This window comes from Leucopleurus acutus (assembly GCF_964270905.1).
Source record: "Leucopleurus acutus genome assembly, chromosome: 11".
Classification (NCBI taxonomy): domain Eukaryota; kingdom Metazoa; phylum Chordata; class Mammalia; order Artiodactyla; family Delphinidae; genus Leucopleurus; species Leucopleurus acutus.
In genome coordinates, this window is record NC_139152.1 from 53323911 (window position 1) to 53345935 (window position 22025).

General features: G+C 40.4%; 1 protein-coding gene across 2 annotated transcripts in view; it reads left to right on the plus strand.

Annotated features, from left to right (window-relative positions):
* Positions 1 to 1306: 1306 nt before the first annotated feature.
* The window catches only part of HMGA2 (high mobility group AT-hook 2), a gene marked incomplete at both ends in the record, with an annotated part of 135621 nt that continues 114902 nt past the window's right edge, over positions 1307 to 22025 (plus strand). For both annotated transcript variants that reach the window (XM_082850262.1, XM_082850263.1), the window contains 3 exons: positions 1307 to 1417; positions 4031 to 4117; positions 14411 to 14461. In XM_082850262.1, coding sequence (XP_082706388.1) covers positions 1307 to 1417; positions 4031 to 4117; positions 14411 to 14461 — 249 coding nt within the window. The remainder of the gene's footprint in view (positions 1418 to 4030; positions 4118 to 14410; positions 14462 to 22025) is intronic.

Below are 22025 nucleotides of genomic sequence, written 5' to 3' on the forward strand. Positions count from 1 at the left end.
GCGCGTGCAGCCAGACGCTTCCTGCAGAGTGTTGGCTCCGCATCGTGGAGGTGCAGGTAAAGGCCAAGCCCGTAAACGCGGCTCCGGGGGCAGCCACATTTCCGCGCCTTCCTAGGACAGCCGGCCAGGGGCGACCTCGGGCGGCGGGTGGGGCGAGGCCGGCGGCGAGCCGGCCCGGCATCCCCGGCCTGTCCCTTTAACCCCGCCGCCGGGCGAGAGCACGTGAGCGGGGCTCCGGGTGGCACCCGGGCGCCGCCGCCGCCGCGGAGGCAGCTGTATTTCGAACGCTGCCTCTGGCCCACGGCCAGGCGCCTTGGCTCGGCGGTCCGCCTGGCCTCCCTCCTCCTCATACTTTTCCTAGGGCGCAGCCCCCTCCCCTTTATCCGCCCACGATTAGAGGTGGGCACTCCCCCCCCATCCCGCCGCCCCCTCCCCAAGCGCGCGCGCGCACACACACACACACACACGTACACGCACACACACACACACATACATACACACTCTCATCCCGCTTGAATCCTGGGGCAGGAACTCAGAAAACTTCCAGCCCGGGCAGCGCGCGCTTGGTGCAGGACGCAAGAGCAATCAGCCCGTCCCCCTCCGACTCCCCGGTGCCGCTGCCGCCCGCTCCCGCCACCCGAGGAGGCGCGGTGCCACCCACCGCTCCGTCCCCTGCCCGCGCTCAGTGCCCGACCCGATCCCGGCAGAATCTCCCCATCCTCCCTCTGCTTTCCGACTGCCCAAGGCGCTATTTGTTTTCTCTCTCTTTCTCTTTCTTGCTCTGCGAGCGCGGAGCGAGGGGGAAGAGGAGGAGGAATTCTTTCCCCGCCTAACGTTTCAAGGGACACAATTCACTCCAAGTCTCTTCCCTTTCCAAGCCGCTTCCGAAGTGCTCCCGGTGACCGCAACTTCTGATCCCAAACTGAGAGGGTAGCCTCCCAACTTGAAACCCTCTTTTCCTTCTCCTTCGCTCTCCGCCTCCTCTCGCTACCTCCACCGTCACCTCCACCTCCGGCACCCACCCACCCTGCCGCCGCCACCAGCAGCGCCTCCTTCTCTCCTCCTCCTCCCCTCTTCTCTCTTGTTGGCAGCCGCTGGACGTCCGGTGTTGATGGTGGCAGCGGCGGCAGCCTAAGCAGCAGCAGCCCTCGCCGCACGCCAGCTCTCGCCCAACCCGCCTCGTTCTCCAGCCCTACCTCGCAGTCTCCCGAAAGGTGCTGGGCAGATTCGGGGCGTCAGAGGCGAAGCGGCTGCAGCGGCGGTAGGAGCGGCGGCGGCGGCAGCGGTAGCGGCGGCGGGAGGCAGGATGAGCGCACGCGGTGAAGGCGCCGGGCAGCCGTCCACTTCAGCCCAGGGACAACCTGCCGCCCCGGCGCCTCAGAAGAGAGGACGCGGCCGACCCAGGAAGCAGCAGCAAGTCAGTACGCGGGCGGGGTGCGGGCAGCAGCCCACCTCCGCTCCCTCCGCGAGGGCCCCGCGACCCGCGGCCACCCGAGCGCGGGAGTCCAGCCGCCGCGGCCGCCGCACGCCGCCGCGGGGGCGAGCTACGGAGTCCCGGCGCGAGTGCGCGGCAGAGCCCCGGGCGCCCGCGCCCCTCTGGGCCGGGAGGTGGGAGCCACGGCGGGCGGGCGGCCGGGTGCGGGCTGGAGGCGGGGTCGGGCGAAGCGCGTCTTCGGACTTTCGCTATTGTGCCCGGCCCGAGTGGCGCGGTGTCTCCTGGTGACGGGAAGCGGCCGGGTCCGACAAGCCGGGGCTCGCCAGGCACTTTCCGAGCCGCTTTGCAGTGGCCCGGGGGTTAGGGGTACTCTGGCGGGTCAGGGTTGGAGGGGCTGAAGCCTCGGGGGCCGGAGGCTCTTTCTCCCGCCAACTGGGGCTGCTCGCTGGCCGGGGACTGGCGCGCCGCAGCCGCCCCCTTGGCGCCCTCCCCAAGTTCTCGGTGGCCTGAGACTCGCGCCCTCCCGACAAAGAACTCGTGGGCCCGCCCGGTTCTCCTAGGGCTCTTTAAATGCGGCGCGGCGGCCGCTGCTGAGGTGTCCCAGGAAAGTGGCTGGCTACAGGAGACCCTGGGTCCCCACGGGATAGGATTAAGTAGTTCAGCCAAGGGCGCGGTGGCAAGCAGTGTCCGAGAGGGTGCACGGTAGCTAGGGTCACTTCCTCGCCAGGCGCCCAGTCCCCCTTTTGCCTTGGGTGCCGCGCCTCAGAGCTGCAGACCTGAAACGTCCTTCTCCAGAGCGAGTGACTGGGGGTTGGGAGGGGACGATCGAGGGGCGCCCGGGACCCCGCGGAGTGGAGGGTTTTGTCTGCGGATGCAACCAATTAAGCGTGTAGCCTGCGCTTGCGGAGCTGCGCGCAGCGCCCGGGGTGGAGGGGTTTTGTTCGCAGCAATTTCCAAGCCTCCGCGGGCAAGGATGGAGCGGGACTTGTCTACTGAGAACATTTAAACTCCGCTTCCGTGGGATTTAAAGCTACTTCTTCGTTCTTTAGCCTTAAAGCGCTTCCTTCATGGCAAATAGGCCTATTAGAAAATAATCCTAGAGTCCCAAAGCTGCCCGAGAGCAAGGTGGGGAAGGCGAACAATGTTTGCTTGCCAGTGCGTTTTAGAAAAACTGCTGTACCTTTTTGAAATCATCAAAGGAAACAAGCCAATCTAGAGGCCCCTGAGTTTTCCCGCTCTGCCCGGGCGACACTTTACATCGCGTTAGGATCCTGTTTTACACCTCCCAGGAAGTCACTGCCCTTCCCCCCGCTCTTGTTTCCCACACGCCACCCGGCTCACTCTAACTACTAATTGCCCCCCACCTCCAAAAAATAACCCAAAAGAAATTGCAGTGGGGTCTGGAGGTGATTGGAGGTTTTACCTTTGAGTTGAGGCAGAGTTCACAAAGAAAGAAAAATGTGTCTCCTATGTGTTTGCTCCGGATGTGCCCACTGGAGCTAGTGGTCCCACAGAAGCTTGCAGGAAACCTTCCTCAGAATCTCTAAATAGGATGCGAATTTTCATTGAAGACTTTTATGCATTTTAAGCTAATTCTCATTTAATAACCGAATCTGAATGAGATGTAAATTGATGATTCACTGGATAAATATTTAGGATCTGGAATATTAATCATCGCATTCTCTTAACCACTTGAGTATTTACTACTTGGCATAGAAGCCGTTTAAAGTTTTGCTAAACCTATTGATAGTTTCAATTTCTTCTTCCCAGACACTCCCATTCCTCCTTACTACCTACCCCCCATCCCTTTTATTAGTTTTCTTCGGTACACCCCCATAAGGGTTTTCTCAGAAGAAAGTTTTGGAGAAAATATTTATTTTTATCAAAAGACATTTAAATCTAGACTGGAGACCATTCCTACATCTCCAATTGGCAGTGAAGAATTGAAGCAATTACCTAGATAATTCAAGCAAAGCCTCCCACGACAGATTTACCATAATTATTTGGAAATTTCAGGAGGAATGGAGTTATTTTAAGTTGAAGAACTTGGATAATTGCTCCAGTATTTCACTCAGTGTGTTGATTGAGTTATAACTGACCTACAATATAGATATACAGAATGATCAAAAGCCACCTTTTTCAATATGGGAGATTGTTGAAATATTTCTGATGTTAGCTTCATATTTCTGTTGTTTAAAATGCTGGTATAGTGGAGAGTAGTATTTGTGTAAAATGCTTATTATTTCTATGCGTTGCCAAATACACAGCCTTGCATATTTTACACCTTAAAATGTATAACTTTCTTTCTAGAACAAGCAACCTTTGAACAGTCAGCCTTTGTTACCTTTTTCGGGTTGAAATAGAATCTAGCTTTCATATGCGAAATAGAATTTCCTCTATGAATTCTTGGATTACAAGTATAGTTATTTCCCCTTTCTGTAAACTCTGTACCATCATCATCCGTTTATGCTTGAACTGAATGTGTTCCAACAGTTCTGTTGAGCAGCACAGGCAGAAAATACAACTATAGAGTCAGGGTCAATTTCTTTCAGCCATTCTTGCCACAGCAGCATTTTTTTTCCCCCCCGAAACTAGGAGCCAACCGGTGAGCCCTCTCCTAAGAGACCAAGGGGAAGACCCAAAGGCAGCAAAAACAAGAGTCCCTCCAAAGCAGCTCAAAAGGTGAGATTTCTTACGTCCTCCCAACTTTCTCAACGCCCAGAGGAACCTCCCTGTAATTTTCCCATTCTAGATCCGCACCTAAGGATTTCTCCCAAGTGGGTAACCCAAGACTCATTTCCTACCTTTAATATTGGTGAGATTTTCAAGCAGATACTTAGCATAAAAAGTTCATGAAGATGCTTACAGTGCTGTTTTTAAACAATCACCAAATAATAAGAAACTTAAAACGGAGATGGGAGGGGGAGGTGGGGGAGTGGAGAATGAACAATTAAGATTTGCACCAGTTGTGAAATAGTTAAAAACAAATCAAAGCTATAGATTTTGTCTGGTGGTGAAGTTTTTGCAATTTCCTTAAAAAATAATAAAGATTAATTTACTTTGTGCTTATTTACATGATTATTGGAAAACCAAATCCCACTATTAAAGTTAAGTACTTTGCCAAATAGATGATAATTAGAAGTAAATCCAATTATGGGATTCTGGAAAAAAATTTTCACTAATTTTACTGCTTTAAATGTGCTGATAAAGTACCTTGTTTGTTTACAATAAACCTACAATATAATATATCATAATCTCTCAAAAGCCTTTCCACCTCAGGTGATAGAGAAATGTTCTGAATAGGACAATGAGAAATTTTTTAAACAAATATTTGACTCATTTATTGTATATTTTGGGGCAGGATAGAACCCAACCAAGTGTAACTTCCAGTGTTTTTCTTTATAAATTTTAAATTGCAGTTTAAAAACTTCATGTTTGGTGGTATTTGAGCTAACAAAGAAGAAATATCTCAGGATCAATGCGTAGACAGAGAAGGGAAGGTGAAGATAAAATTCACATTTTTTAAGCTTTACAAATAAATCAGAAAAAAAGTTTCTGTATTTTATTTGTGGGTTTGTATGCTCGTTAAAAACAAAGGTTCAAAATTCAGAAGTAAATTTTGATATATCTTTACAGTCGATTTGAGTACACCATGTACAGTATTTGTTGAAAATGACTGTATGCTCATCTCTTGAGGATTAATGTTTTGTGTGGTTTTCTCTGTGAGTGTGAGCACCTACCATATTATATTTGATAGTTTTCAGTGTTGTAGACTTCCATAGCAACCAGTGATACATATAAAGCTATTTAGGGAGCAACTATGAGTTCTTCTCTGTTTTGTTTTAACAGTCTTGAACAGAGTTGAAAGAGCAGATTTCTGATATATTTAAATAGAACTGCTTCTCAGAGTGAAGATTTAATTGTACTCATATTTAATCACTAAACATTGAAGTAGCTCTAAATTATCTTGTCATTTAAAAGTGCCTGTGTAATCTGATATTACTAATATGAATACTTACTATTTGTTTTTTTACCTGCTTTATTCAATTTTAAAAAAGGGCCAATATAACATAGGTTTTTTTTTTTGTTGCATTAAGTTAATTTTATCTTAATTTTACTCTAATGGAATGGCAAAGAAATATCTTGGTAGCTAGCTGACAGACATTTAAACTATGATGTAATTGCTCTGAAAAATGCATCGTAACATCTCCCAGGAAGAAATCTGTAAATCTCATCATAAATAAATTATTTAAAATTCAATACAAAAAAAGGGAAAATGAATTGCCTCTCATATTTTACTGTATTACTCTTTTTTTGGAACGAGTAAAAAAGGTGCTTCCATCACCTTCTCTTCAGTTTGAAAAGTTTGCCACTGACTAGCAAAATCTTTATTGACAAAAGGAAAGCTGAGACTTGTGCCTAATTTACCACCTAAAGCAAAATAACAAAAGGTTGGTTTCTTCCCAAGTAAGGTTTGACTTATTTTTAGTTACTTTGGTGATAGGCATTTATAAATGACCCTTAGGCTATTCATCTTTCTGATGATTCTTCATGTGTATGCACATAGTATTACAACTTCCAAAACAGAAGTAGGCTTTCTTTTTCCGAAAGAAATTTTTCTCTGAAATCTTTCATTCTTCCAGACAAAATTATTTCACACAATTCTGTTATAAAAGTCCCCTTTCTAATAAAAATGGATACGTATTTTTGCTCAGAACCTGACTGTTACATTTCTTCAGTTTTATAAATTACGCTTCATCTGGAGAAGATAACACTTTGCAAAATAATGAATGACACTGATGAATTGTTCATGGCATGTGTAAACTTAAGGTATTTTCACTTTCGAATCGGTATTTATTGAGTTTGCTACTACCCTATGTAAACATGATTATCAAACATATATTTGTTTATTAAACATATGTTGTATTCTAACAAAACATATTTTTGTTAGGACTTTGAAAAGTTATCTTTTTTAGAAAAAGTTACATTGTTCATAACATGCTAGACTGACCAGAGTAGAGATGAGAAGTCTTCTATGATTAATAAATTGGGAATTCTCCTGCAAACTGAGACTCACCAAAATGGAAAATATATAACAAAACCTGGTAAGTATATAAGAGAACAGAACTCTAAAATTAGAGGAGATACAGTGTACACTGGGATACTGATGATGTTGTATGTTTAAAATTTCTTGCTGCTTGGAGTTTCTTTACTTACAAAGTTTGTGTTTGGACCCAGTAACTGGCCTTGGGGCATTTGAAAACAAAACTGCTTGTTGGAAAATTAGCAGTGTGACACTTGACAATGCATGAGGAAAGTTGCAAGACCAAGTGGAGGACTACTAAATTAGCAATCACTTTAATTTCAGGTCATATTCAATATAAACTTGATTTGTGTAATATATAAAACAAACATTTATAAAAGCATAATTTGTTATGCCTGGAACTTTTGGAAGAGAAGATAATTATTCTTCACTTTGCTTCTATTCCGTTATGACAGATTCCCATGGATAACCATTATGTAGAAATTCTAGTTATTCCTAAGAACACCAATCTGAGTGCTCCAAATTCATCCCTGAACCAGTTTCATATTGTTATCTTAATAAAAGAAATCAGAAGTTAATGTTTTCCTGAATAAATAATTTATTCGTGTGAGTATGTGTGTGTCTGTGTGTGTGTCTTGACCCTTTTATTTATGTCTTAGTTTGAGGTATACCTGTGACCAGTTGGCTCTTAATTTCCTTTTTGTTTTATTTTGTTTTCCTCTCCTGTTTGTGCTGGATGGAAATACTTTGTATTTTCACATTTCTCATGTTTGGAGAGAAGAAAGATATAATCTCCTTTATGTTTAGTTTAGGGTTTTTGTTGTGCCTGTTTAATGAGAGAACACTGGAGGGGTTTCTTTCACTAATTCTCCAGTTTTTAAGGTCACAAGTCAAATTCATCTGTAAGTCAGGCCAATTGTCATTCAGGTACTTTTAGGGGAAAAAAAAATTCTGAGATTGAATTAATTTTAATAGGAAGAATTGCGTATAAAAACGATCTCAGGTGTGAGATAGCCCTACTTCATCATATCACAGATTTGCTTGAACTTCCTTTTGACTTTAGGTTGTAGTGCAGAGAAATAAAGAGCAAAGTACAAAAGGAAAATACCATCTAGGCAAAGTATACTTCAAATAATGTGTTCAGGCAGACACCTAATTTATATTTTCCACTTGCCTAAACAAAGACGGCTTGATACGAATTGGATGCTATAGAGGAAGATTTGTGCTCCTTTTCTAATCATGTTCCTAGGAGGTTGGTTGATTTTTCACAAATGATTACTAACACCAAGCACAGATATTTTAGGATGAGAGAATGGGTTTTCCTCATCATTTCAGTTAAATATTAGCGCATAGATGCTGAGCAAGGACATGATTTTTTACGGGATATAGTAGGTCGAGCTGAAGAGGGGAACCAAAGGCATCGTTATAGGTAAGTCAGGGAAAGATGGTAATGGCAGTAGTCATACAATTCCAGCCTATGGCGTCTATGTTACTAATACGAGTTATTTTGAGTTCCTCTGTGTTTTTATGGGCAAGTAACTTCCACTGGGACTCAGGGCTCTATCTAAGGATACAGATAAATCCAGTCAGGTGGAATTATGTAAAGCCCAATTGTTGTCTCCATTATCTTGGTATTTTAGGCTGTCTTACCTAAACAGTTGACTCATTTTTTTTTTTTTTTCACTTAACTTTGCCAGAGAGGACCGAGCCTTAATGTATCAGTAAATTCTCTCTCACAATGCCTTTGAGTCATCGTAGATTATGATCCAAATATGGAAGATTCAAATACATTTGAGTTATTTTCTGAAATCACTTCGCTTCAAGGAGCCCAGAGATCTCATTCTTTGCCAGTTATTCTTCTGAACTTTTTCATCGAAAGCCCCTCATTACTTTGACTGACTTCCAGCTCTGGTTCGTTTTTCTCTCAAGGTCTCAACAGATCATTTTGCTCAAGAGAACATAGCAGATTGGTATTCTGTTGCATTTCAGTTCTTTTTTGAGACTAGATGGATGCTGAAGAGCATTTTATGTCAGTTAAATCATTCAGACCCATCTTATCTTGTTAGCTGACTTTCTGCCGTTTCCAGACCTTGCTCTGGAACCATGTAGCTTGGCACAAGGGTGGAACAATGAATTTTATATCCTAGATGCTGAGATTTTTAGCTCTGAATTTTTATAGTGCCAACCAGGAGAAAAAGGTGAATGGAGAACTGATTCCATTTTAGGCTGCTGCTTTATTATTCTGTATTGCTTTAATCCACTGAACAACACTGAATGGCATCTTCTAAATGATTTAGCAAGGAGTAGTCACAGCCATTTTTTCCTCCAGGATAATGTAGGGAGTAGTTTGCTCGGAAGGTCACCCTTATGAACTCTCATATCATTGCTATTGATTTTTCTGATTACAAAGGAGGGAGAGGAACAGTTAAAGAGGAGAATCCTAAACTTTGAAAATAACTTTTCCTGTTATTTTGGCCTTGGCTTTAATTTCATGTTTGTATAGGTGAAGACAGGCATGTGTAAATAATGACATGGGAGTTGACAACAAGGACTTCCTTGGGGAAAATGAGCATGAACTACAATGGATGATAGAATTCACTTTTAGTTCTTTTTTGGAAAATATGTAGCGATGGCAAACTTGTAATGTCTTTTAAAGACTAAAAATAGTTGCATGTACAGTTTGGAAACCCATAGAACTAGATGAGCAAAAAGGTGAAGTGACAACTACTTAACATTTAATGTGACTGATTAGTCCAGTTGATTTTGATGCCAGTGCACATTGATTTACACTCTTTGTATTTTTGAAAGAGCTACTAAAAGAAATAAAATGTGACTCTACACTGTTTTTAGATGGCTCCCTGTGCTCTAAAGTCAGCAGGTCTTAGTCATATATACATATACATGGAAAGATACATGAAAACAAAGCAAGGTACTACTAAGCCCAAGTATTTTTCTAGCTCTTTTGTGTGTGTGTGTATACAGATGCACTGATTGATTTGGAGTGGGGCATTCTGGTTTTTATGCATTATCACAGTATGATGTGAGCATTTAGAATAGCAAAAAATGAATAGCTATCTAAATTTGACCCAGAAGTCAGAACTGGCTAATGCGCCGGGTTCCCAATCTCAGCTCTTGTCTATGTCTTTATAGGAAACTTGGAAATATTTTACTTTTAACTACTCATTTGATTTCCACCCTAGAAGTTTTTTGAAAAATTTCCCCATGGCTACTTCATTTTGTACGGGACTCTCTCCCAGAAGAACAGACCCTTTATTGCCTTGAAATCAGATGGGGTCTCAGTTCCACCACTTAAGAACATGGGCAGATTGCTTAATCGCCCATATAAACAGGGGTAGTAATAGCTGCCCTACTTAAATAAGATAATGCTCAGAAAATCACTCAGTACTGTGACTGGAAACTTACAAAATTGGGAGGTACTCCTTTTAAGGGTAACATTTTAAAATATGGAGGGAGTTAAGAAATTACATTTGACTACCTACTAAATGCTGTAGCTTTTGTCAGGCTTACCTTCCATATACATTAGCTCCTTTAATCCTTTGATGTAGGCATTATGGTCTTCATTTCACAAATGAGAAAACTGTGATTCAGAGATGTAAACTGTGACATATCTAATGTTCAGCTCCAGTAAATGGGAGTACCTGGGCTTGAGTTCAAATCTAATTCTAAAGCTTATGATCTTTCCACTATTATGCGGTGTCAAATATCTCATAAAGTATTTGCTACAAGGTAGATTATGTTTTCTCCAGTAACCAGAAACGTAGGTTGTAAGTTAGATTTTGAGAAATCTTCGGAGGGGAGTTCTCTACAAGCTTATAAAGGGATTGGCAATATGTGCTTACTGCAACCCATTCCTGGCCCCCAAATAAACCAGAAGGCTATGACGTTGGAGATCATGGCACACCCAGAAGTTGTTTTATTTGTTAAATGAAGGGGCTGGATGAAATGTCTTCTAAAGCCCTACCAAGCTGTAGAATTCTAAAGGTGAGAGGGAAACAACAGGGAAACACACAGGTGATATAAACACCAGTGTTTCTTTCTTTCCTTCCTTCATGCAATAATTATGCAGTGAGCACATCTTATGCACCGGACACTAATGCTAAGCACTGTTTCCAAGATCAAGAGTTCTATTTGCTAGATGAATTTCCTTTTTTAATTAATTTTTTAGTGCTCATACATTTAAGAGCCTGGAGTACCAAAACTTCTTAGAGAAAGATATAATTACATTTCCCATTTAATAGTCTCCCCAATCCTCATGAACTTGCTTCTAAAGCATCTTATCAAATTAAATACACAGTTCTGAACTTACACTTTTTTTAAAAGGCAAAAATAAGAATGAAGACAAGCCAGGAGGGAATAATACTTTTAACATATGATCGTTGCAGACGTTAGTATAACAGGGCTGATAATAGTCTGAAATTCAGTTCTTACAAATGCAGAATTCCCACCCTCTCTCCCTACTCCCCCGCCCTGAGATAAGCAGTAAGTACTCAGAATAAGTTATTGTCTGAATTATACATGGGTTTGTAGTGTGGAACCAAATTCCACTCTGGCAAAAGAAAACCAAATATACACTTACACAGTATTGCATATGTTAACATATTAAAAACAAAACAAGCCCCCGAAATGTTTTGTTCTCTATTGAAAAATAATATTCCGAAGAGCATTAAACACAGGGAAACAAGTTAAAGGCAGTGTTTTCCAATATGTAAAATTCCTGGATCTATGCTGGTTTACGAAGGAAAATCCTAACTGGTTTTGCAGCTTTTGTGAAGTTTGATCAGAATGATTAAATAATGTGGGTTTTAAGGAACAATGAAAACCTCCCAGATCGACGACACACAGCACAGCTAATGTGTTTCTTCTAGATGTCGTCTCAGAAGAGGGTTTCAGTTTACTTGTAATACTGGCCCCAAGACCAAGGAGCAAGTTTGCTTTTAACAAGTCCAAGTGATAATCGTGATATTTTGCCCTTTAGTTAATGGTGCGAATTTAATTTTTGAATAGACTTTTTGTAAATGGGATGCTCGTTTTTAAGTCCTCTTGTTTGCAGGGATTTCTCTCTTATGAGAGATTTGCTTTCTCTAACTTTAAAATGCAGTGAAACCCTCTTAGAAAACAACCCTCTTTTTAACAGACTTTAGATACACCCGGATCACATCATGGCCCCGGTACATAACCACCATACAGAAAAGCCTGGTGTAGCACTGTTAGCTTTTAAGATCAGCAATCTCCTACTCTCAACCCCAGCCACCATCCCCGTGCCCATTAGAAAGAATTTCTATCTTCCATGTTTGTATTATTTACTACTGAGTAAACTGTGCAACCTTGCAGTTGCTCCGAAAGGGTAAATCAGACACTACTTCTGTATTAGGGAATTTTGTACTCATATAACTCGTGATGTACTAGCCAGAGGGTCTCTTAAAAGCTTCATGCTTAAGGTGATCTATGGGTGTAATGGAATATTTGCATTGATTGAACCTTCTATGAGATTGGACTAACTTAAAGGAAAACTTTCCCTTTAAGAGTTCCATCTGGTTAGGAGTGAAAGAACATTTATTGAGCACCTCATTTATGGCGGCCACTTCACTCCTCACTCCTCACCGGAGGTGTTATCTCCATTTCACACGTGAAACCAAATTAAGGTTTTCAGGGACCTGCCCAAAGTCATAAAGCTAACATGGCAGAGCAGGGATTTGAATCTAAGCTTTCCAAAGTGGAATCTGTGTTCGTTTTGAGATCTCCCTCTCTCCCTGAGACAACACTCAGAAAGAGGGTGTGATTCACTGGGCCCCCCTGGCTTTCACTTAATTTAACTCATGCCCTTATGACCGAAGGTAAGACAGGACCACTAACCCTTGACAAGGAATGATTCCTTTGTGGAGCCATTCAAAGTAGTAACCCCTACTACTATGATTCAGAGTGCCCAAATCTGACTCTTAGGTGGAGCTGAGTCAGTGACAATTTTCGTTAACTAAAATATCTCCTCATAGCAGCAAATGCATGTAACCTAAAGGGAGGTAGCGTTGTCAGGACAGTGAGAGCCCTGGCTTTAGAGTCCAACAGAACTGGGTTCCAGTCCCAGGCTTGCCATTTACCAGCTTTGTGTGTGACCTGAGTTATTCAGCTAGCCTTTCTAAGACTTAATTGCCCGTTTGCAAACTAAGAGAAATAATAACAGCTACCTTACATGGAGGGCTGTTGTAAAGATTAAAATAACACATGCGAATGACTTAGCCCAGTGCCTAGGGTATTTTAAATGCTCAATAAATGTGAACTAACATTATAATCATACAAAGTTTGGGTTAATTCATGGAACCTGTTAGATAGGTCAGGAAGATATTTGGTGAGAAATCTTGTGACTTAAAAATCTTATTTTGTCTATGTACCTGTGTATCTTTGTATCTCTCTGTGTATCTATCAATCTATCACCTATCTCCATCTATTTTTACCAGATTGAAGGGAGAAAGGAGAGTCATTTGGCAATGTAGACAGTTATAATAGGTAATTTTAGTATCGTTGTACCAAGTACTTGCTGCTAACCCAGGTAACAAAAGTAAAATGCAAAATGAGTTATCCTGGCTCAGGTTACCTGTGTTTTTGTGTTTATATAGCCTTGAGATGATTCTCATACACAGAAGAGGTTGTACTAAGTTTTCTTTACTCTGAAAATGGAAATTATAAACATGTATTTTTTTTTTTTTTTGGCTGTGTTGGGTCTTTGTTGCTGTGCGCAGGCTTTCTCTAGTTGCAGTGAGAGGGGGCTACTCTTCATTGCAGTGTGTGGTCTTCTCATTGCAGTGGCTTCTCTTGTTGTAGAGCACAGGCTCTAGGTGCGTGGGCTTCAGTAGCTGTGGCACACGGGCTCAGTAGTTGTGGCACACGGGCTTAGTTGCTCCGCGGCATGTGGGATCTTCCCAGACCAGGGATCAAACCCGTGTCCCCTGCATCGGCAGGCGGATTCTCAACCACTGCGCCACCAGGGAAGTCCCTATAAACGTGTATTTTTATAGAAGGTGCATGTGATATGTGTGTGTTGGTGTATTTGGTGATTGGAGTAGGCGTGATAAACACAGGGAAATTATAATATTAAAATTTTACTCAAAAGGGAAAAAAACAACTGTGATACCAGAAAAATCTTCTGTGAAGTAAAGCAATGAACAAACTGTTAAGATAGTTAGAAATATATTCATGTCAGGTTTGTGTTGAGTGTGGAATTGTTAATTGTTAATAATATACATTGTTTATTAATTATTATTTTTAGCATCCCTTGTTTCCATCTCAGAGAAAAACATTGATGATTTCTGCTAGCTTTTTTTTTTTCTCTCTCTGCTTTGGGTGAACTGATTGACAGGTGTTTGTTTGGGGCAAGGAATAGGAAATTAACTATGTAGAAGTGTGCTAATATTTGTTTTTTTGAGTTAGAAGCCTATATATTTTCACTCACATTTAGATTTGCTTTTGCCTAACAATGTGGGTAGAAGTGGTTTGTAAATTGTACAGTGATATATCAATGTTAATTTTGGTAATTTTAGTTGTGATATGGAAAGAAAAATCATCATTTAAGAAACATTAATTTTCTAAAAGTGTACTTTACATAATTATGGATATGTGGGAATAATTTTTTTTAATTACAGGTAGAAATAAGGGCAAAATGGCTTTTAAAAAGCATTTTCATGCATTTCAGAGATTACTCCAGGGGAGTCTCTTGGGGTGAGGGCTGCATAGATCTCTCTTTGCATCATGCAATGAAAAATGGAGAAGATGAACCTTCAAGGAGAAAGAGATTCTTAAAGCAATCTTAATACCTTATCTGCAAACCAGAACATTCTTCCTTGAAATGTGTCCCTTGGTGCAGCACTTATAAGAAATGTCAGGTAGGAAACGATATAACTTCCTTTTTCATTTTGCAGAAAGCAGAAGCCACTGGAGAAAAACGGCCAAGAGGCAGACCTAGGAAATGGGTGAGTAGTAAGATAAAATTTCTGTTCTTTTTTAGTACTGAAAAATTTCTGTTTTTTTTTTTAATAAATGACTTTTATTTGATCGATTCCATGAATTTCTAACTTCTGATATGATGCATCTTTGAAAGGGTTAAGGCAAGAAGCATATTATCACCACCTCTTACCCTCAGGCTCCAGGAGTTTCCTCAAAACACTTTTCTTTCCTGGGAGTGTCTCCTTTTTCTATCTCTTATCAACATGAAAAGAGTCTCCACTCTTCCTTCAAATGGGGTAACAATGAGATGACTTGTTCCCTGGGTTGAGTAACTAAGGTTAAAGGGTATTATGAAACATTGGAAGTTGATTACAAATGGTGATAAAATTCAGATGAAATGTGTATGAGATAACTTTTTAACTCTTTCTTTTCATTTCTTTTTGTTGTTGTTGCCGGGATGGTTTGGCCTTGGAAATATCTCATTTTCTAGGTGGTTTGTGTTTTCCTTTTCCCGTTGCCTTTGTTAGGAAACCAGGTTTTACGCACCGGTTTTTCTTGCTTCCCTTAGTAGTGATTCTTACATACTGACGGTGGCTTCCATGCAGGTGTACCTGACCCCATAGGCACACAGATCCTGTATCTTTCTGAGGCCAGAAATTCACTGACCACTGAAGAGCTTTGTTAATTTTACCACTTGAACCTGGTTCTTTATGCTGCTACATTACCATGTTCTTCTGGTCTGTCTTTCCCACTGACCGAGGAAAAAAGTCTTAAAAACGAATAAAACCATTTCTCAAGAAAGATGAGGGCATCCTCTCTACCCTGGGTCATCTATGATGGCATCTTTGGCCTTGCTTTTCTCTCTTCCATGGTTCCATCTTCATGCTTCATCTTTTTCTGAAGTTCCTTTGCTGCTCTGCTGGATTGTATTTTCCTGTTAGTTTCCATTCTTCTCTCCTCCAGAGTTCTGCATCCCTTTCTATTTATACTTTGGTATTGCCTTTCATTCAATTTATTCACCTTGTATTTTTTTCCCTCTGCTCAACATGTGTTGGGATTAGATTTCTTAGCACAAGGAAATGGGGATGATCTTTAGATTAAAAACATCTCAGTGTTACAGTGTGACCTTAAAGTAAGAGCATTTTATTCAACCTTCTGGTCAATAAATGAATTCTCTCCAAACTTACCCACCAGGTGGTGATCATCTAGACTGCTTGATTACCTTTAATGTTAGGAAACTCACGTCCCCTTAAGGCTGCCTCTTCTTTCCTGGAAAGCTCTGAACATTAGAAACTTCTGTTTCTGACTCCCTGTAACTGTAACTGACTCCCTGTAACTTCTGTTCACTGTTCCTGGGCCTCCCTCCTGGGAATATACAGAGCAATTGTTATTACTTTTACTTGTGATAGCTCTTCAGATATTTGAAGGCAATTAACATATACCATTTGTTCTCTTTTCTGATTTGAATATCTCTAAGCCTTTCAGCTTTTTCCCACGAAGGAACATTCTTCTTCTTCTCCTCTGAGTATGCTTGTTTTTTTTTTGTCTTTTGTAATATGTCACCCAGAACTAAGTATCATATTCCAGGTGTGGGCTCCATAACCAATGGGTTTATTACCTCTCTCGTTAGACATATGGTTCCAGTTACCTATTACTGTTTCATCAACCACCCCAAAACTTAATAATGTAAAAAAACAAAACAACAAAAAAGCTCATGGATTCTTTGGGTCAGGAATATGGACAGGGCATAACGGAAAGGCTTGTTTCTGCTTCAGGATGTCTAGGGCCTCAGCTGGGAGGACTCAAGCAGCTGGGCGTTACCTCTCATGCTTGGGGTAGAATTTGGAGGCGTCTTTACTCACAGGTGCTTTTGCAGAATTGGCTTGAAGTCTGGGTTCATCTGGGGGTGTCCTCTGGAGCACCCACACACATGGCCTTTCTAACTTGGTGGTCTCAGGGTGGGAAGTCAGCCTTCTGACATACACTCAGGGCTCCCAGAGAGGGTGTTTTCCCATTTGAGGAGAAAACTGCAAGCAAGGCCTTTTTTGACCTAGTGTCAGAAGTCAAAAAGTCCTATTCCATTATACTCTAGTGAGCACAGTGTTGACTAAATTGGTATTGGCATACATATCAAATATAGGTCTGCCATTTTCTAAGCAGCAGAACTAAAAGGACATCGTATCCCATTGAACTCATCAATAAGAAAAACCTATATAAACTTTCTTATAGGCAACAGAATAGGAAATAGGTAAGTTCTTTGAAGTCATGAGATTAATGTTGCTAAAATGAAATGAAACGCATTGTAAGCAAATACAGTGAGATTTAACCAGCACTCAGCTTCCATCAATTGTCCCCCAACCCAGCTTTATTGAGATGTAATTGACATATAACCTTGTGTAAGTTTAAGGAATACAGCGTGTTGATTTGACTTATGTATTGCAAAATGATTACCACAGTGGCATTAGTTAATACCTCCATCATCTCACATAATTACCATTTCTTTTTTTGTGGTGAGAACATCTAAGATCTATTCTCTTAGCAACTTTCAGGTAAATAATACTGCATTGTAAACTATAATCACCATGCTAGATCCCCAGAGCTTACCTTATGACTGGGAGTTTGCACCCTTTGACCAATATTTCCTCATTCCCTCCGCCCACCCCAACTCCCCCCAGGCCCCTGGCAACCACCATTCTACTGTCTGTTTCTATACATTTAGTATTTATAGATTCCACATATTAAGTGATAGACAGTATTTGTCTTTGTCTGACTTATTTCACTTAGCATAATATCCTCAAATTTCATCATGCAAATGGCAGGACTTCCTTTTTTCTCTGACTGAGTAATATTCCATGGTATATGTCCACCACATTCCCTTCAGGCACTTATCCGTAGATGGACTCTTAAGTTCCATATCTTGCCCTTAACTGGTCTTCCTACCTTTCACCTTTTCTACCTTTGGCTCTCCTATGTTTGCCAGTTAACCTGCATAGGATACAGTCACATCACTGTTCTTCCTAGAAACTTTCTACGGATCCACAGCTGGCCACTGAATTGATTACAACCTTCCCTAGCTCTTCGAAGTCCCCACAGTTTATACCCACCTCCCTTTATGCCTTTATTTTCCACCACTCATCCTCACACAGCCGATGTTTCAGCCAAGCTGGAATAAAATATGTAGTAGTTAAAGGATCTATATGTGTTTAATTTTCTCAATGGATTCTTGCTCTTTTGGGGGATATCTGGATTCCAGGCACCTGATCTTCATGCTGAATAAGAAGCCCACGTGAAACACCCACCACAAAATCCCTTGCCTTTCTGGGAATAATTGGGCCATCTTCATTGACCCTCATGATTTCTAGTTTTTACTGGCTGTGAGAATGGAAAATATTGTGTAGCTAATTGTTATAAGACCCCGATTTGTTCCCCAAAGAAGAGTTGTTCTACTTAGAAAAGGAAATAGAAGGAAATTGTGTATTTTTTTTCTAGACAGCGTGTTTCCTTTTTGCTTATATATATTCTGTTGGGTAGAGTGTGTGGCCAGTCACAGCAAGGCATTCAGTTCAAGGGCATTCTTTACTGGAAAGCTTGTACTAAAGAAATAAATTATTGCATTTTCCATAGGAAATGAGCCTTGTACTTTACAGTAAGTTCAATTCTTTCCAACAGTGTCATTCACTGATTTCCTTATATTAGAGATATATTTTTGAGCTGACAGGATTTACTAGGTACACGGCCTAAAAGCCAAACTGGTCCCCTTTTATTCTTCTGGGTTGTTTTGTTTTATAAAGTTCTTTTGCTTTTAAAAAGAAGTCTTGTACATTTTATGGTGTCATGTAACAGGGCTGGAAGACGATATCTACCTTGTAACCCTCTCATCTGATGTGACTGGGATCAGTACTTGGTAGGTTACTCCAAAGTTGATTAACCAAAAGTATGTGGACATAGGAAAGAAGTTTGTGCCAGTCTTGCTTCTGCAGGGGATGGGGTGTTGACTAATCCAGTGAGGACGTTAACTAGATTTTGGTTAAGAGCACTTCTCTTATTTACTTTATTCCCCTTTGTTTTTTTGTTTTTTTTCTGAGTTTGAATCAGATTTCAGATCTATTATTTTGATGAGTTGCTTTGGACTTTCACATTTTTTTGGTCTGGACGAGGTGAGAGGTAAAGGAAGGAGAGAGAAGAGGGACGTAACTTTTCTACTGGTCTTAGAGCCGGGAGCTCAGGATCTGGATTCAGGTGGCTTGGGTTCAAATTCTGGCCCATCACTTGACTAACTAGAATCTTCAGCAAATTACATGACCTTTTTAAAAGCACTTTTAAAAATTATTTTAACTGAGGTATAGTTGATGTACAATATTATATAAGTTTTAGGTGTATAACATAATGATTCACAATTTTTAAAGGTTATACGCCATTTATAGTTATTATAAGATATTGGCTATATTCCCTATGTTGTACTATCTATCCTTGTAGCTTATTTATTTTATTCATAGTAGTTTGTACCTCTTAATCCCCTATCTTGCCCCTCCCCCCTTCCCTCTTCCCACTGGTAACCACTATTTTGTTCTCTATATCTGTGAGTCTATTTCTTTTTTGTTATATTCACTAGTTTTATTTTTTAGATTCCACATATAAGTGATATCGTACAGTATTTGTCTGTCTTTATTTCACTTAGCACAATACCCTCTAAAACTTCATTCATTTTTATGGCTGAGTGATGTTCCATTGTGTATATATAGGGGTGTGTGTGTGTGTGTGTGTGTGTGTGTGTGTGTGTGTGTGTATACACCACGTCTTCTTAATCCATTCATCTGTTGATGGGCACCTAGGTTGCTTCTATATCTTGGCTATAATAAATAATGCTGCTCTGAACATCAGGGTGCATGTATCTTTCTGAATTAGTGTTTTCATTTTTTTTTTTGGATAAATACCCAGGAGTGGAATTGCTGGGTCATACAGTAGTAATGTTTTCAGTTTTAAAGGTCCAATTTCCTCCTCTTTAAGAAGGTGGTAAGAGTGGTACATTTCTAATAGCATCATGTGAGGATTAAATAAGGCAGTGATGCAAAGGGCTTAATGGAAGGCCTGGCACATAGTAAGTGCTCAAGAAATGTTTAACATTATTATTAATTCCACTGTACACTTTCATGTAGATATCACTGACAGCCTAAACCCTAATAGCTTATAGCTACCTGTAGCTACACATGGAGTGAGGTGACAGTTGTGCATCAAACTCACCGAGTACCCTTGGCGGTATCATTATATCTTCACTATATCTATGCTGAATATCATCAAGTTTAAGACTTGCTTATAAATAATACTAAGGTACATTTTAAATCTATTTGTAGTTAAGGAAAAGTATTTATTTATTTATGGCTGCACTGCGCAGATCGAACCTGTGCCCCCTACAGTGGAAGCGTGGAGTCTTAACCACTGGAGCTTCAGGGAAGTTCCCAAGGAAGAAAATTTAAATTGCAACTTATAAGCTTTCTAACTGTAGAGGTTCATGCCATGTGTTGTTCATCAATTTGGAAAGTAGTATTTCTGCTGTGTGCCTCAATAGGCACATGCAGAGATGTTCTGGCCTCTTAGAACCTATATAGATTTCAGTTAGTCAGTCCTTCTGCCAGTTGAAACTAGGCATTTCATATTTATTTGCATTTCTCGATTTTGGCTTTAGAATGGAGCCCATCACGTAACTGATTTAGCGATGGAAAATATTTGGAAAAAGTTTTAGGGAGTAGAGCTAAGGCTCAAGAAAATACAGTGCAGTAATAACAATGTTAACCTTGTGTATGAAATGCTCCATCCAGATGTTGCTTAGTGAAGCAGCCAGTGCTTCTGGAGGAAAAGAAGGAAGGACAAAATAATAAAGAATAAATCAGTGGGAACCAGAGATGTTTTTAGGTGTTTTGTTTTCAGAATATCTTTATGAGAAAGGAAATTAACAACAGAAGGGAAATACTCCCCGATATAAATTAATGGTTTGTAAAGAAAAAAAAAAGAAATCATTCTGGAGATACTGAAATTGACCTAGAAATTGATCCAAGGACTAGATGCTGAAGCTTAACTTCAATGGGTCACTAGAAAGTTACTAACAAACCCCAGCTGTTTTCTCGGGTTGCTGATTCTCTTCATTTGGTAATGGGGTGTGTGCGGTCTGTTGATTTAAAAATATGCATTTCTATTCCATATCTTTTGGGGGACAGTTCCTTTATTAAAGAACTTGTGATACACAGGAAAGTGATGTAATTTCATTTGTTAGTCAAACATTCTAGATAGGCAACAAGAGCTTTTTGTTTTTCTAAGTTTGTAGAAATCTAGAAACTTACATGATGATTTTAAAATCAAGTAGGAGGAACTAAATCGGAATAAAACCTGTTACAACTAGACTGGTTGAAACTCTTTGGATTTCTTCTAAAGCTCTCAAGCATTAATGTATTGAGGAACCTGGAAATCTAATGTTGAAGTTAAAACATTAGGTTTTCATTTCCATTACTTTTCCCCTCCAGATGTTTGTTACTTTTTTTTTTAACTTTTAGCCATTTGTAATTTAACACTTGCTTTGTTTAAACTGAAAATATTTCTTTGATGTTTAGAGAGGAATATCCAATAATGCATATTGCAGATAATTGTAACTTTTTACTGGAGTCAGAGGGAAAGAAATGACTTTGGTAGAATGTCAGAAACTGTCTACTAATGGAGTGTGTGAAGACAAAACCATTTTCACTTAGAAACTTGGAAAAATAACATGCTTTAAAAACCGGGAGATGCTTCCTCTAAAGCACATGAGCTTTTGACATATGCTTAATAATTAAGATATAAATCTTCTGATGCTTATAATGTGTTCAATATCGGTAAGCTATATTTTCTGAAACTATCTCCTTTGCAATGTTTTGTGATAAAAATGGAGTTTTTTGCAAACCCTAATAGAACTCTGTGGGGAAAAGTGACTTAAGTTGATTTTCTTTTTTTTAATAGCTCACTGCAAAATTCCCTAAAATGCTTATATAAAATTGCAAAATTAAATATGAAAACACTAATAAATATATCATACTCAGAAGGCAAGAATTGGATTTGATCATTAGCATTTTGATTTAGTCTCTTTTTTTCACTTGTTTCAGTATTGAAGTCCTGTTGTTAATTATTCGGTTAATGATGTCTTTAACAAAGAGACTGATAACCAGCTCTACTTGGCCATCCAGTTCAGTTTGGTATTACCAGCTTCTACCAGATCCTGACCATTCAGGATTATTCAGACATCGACCTTGGGGTCCACTGCTCAAGTGATGCTACCACAATACCACAATAGCCAGGTGGTCTTATTAAACTATAATCAAGGAAGAATATGTTTTTCTCCCACTTGTGGATGAGTGGCAGATTATAGACAGGAGGCAGATCAAATAAATGTCCTGTTTCTCGACCCAAATAATCAAATCAGTAAAATCCTGGCCAAGACAGTTATCTCAGTTTCACTCTAATTAAATGACAAGTACTATGAAATTCAGTGACCATTTTATATGACAGTAAATGTATTTAAGACTTTATCCATACTACCATACACATATTTACCTATGTTCCCCCAAA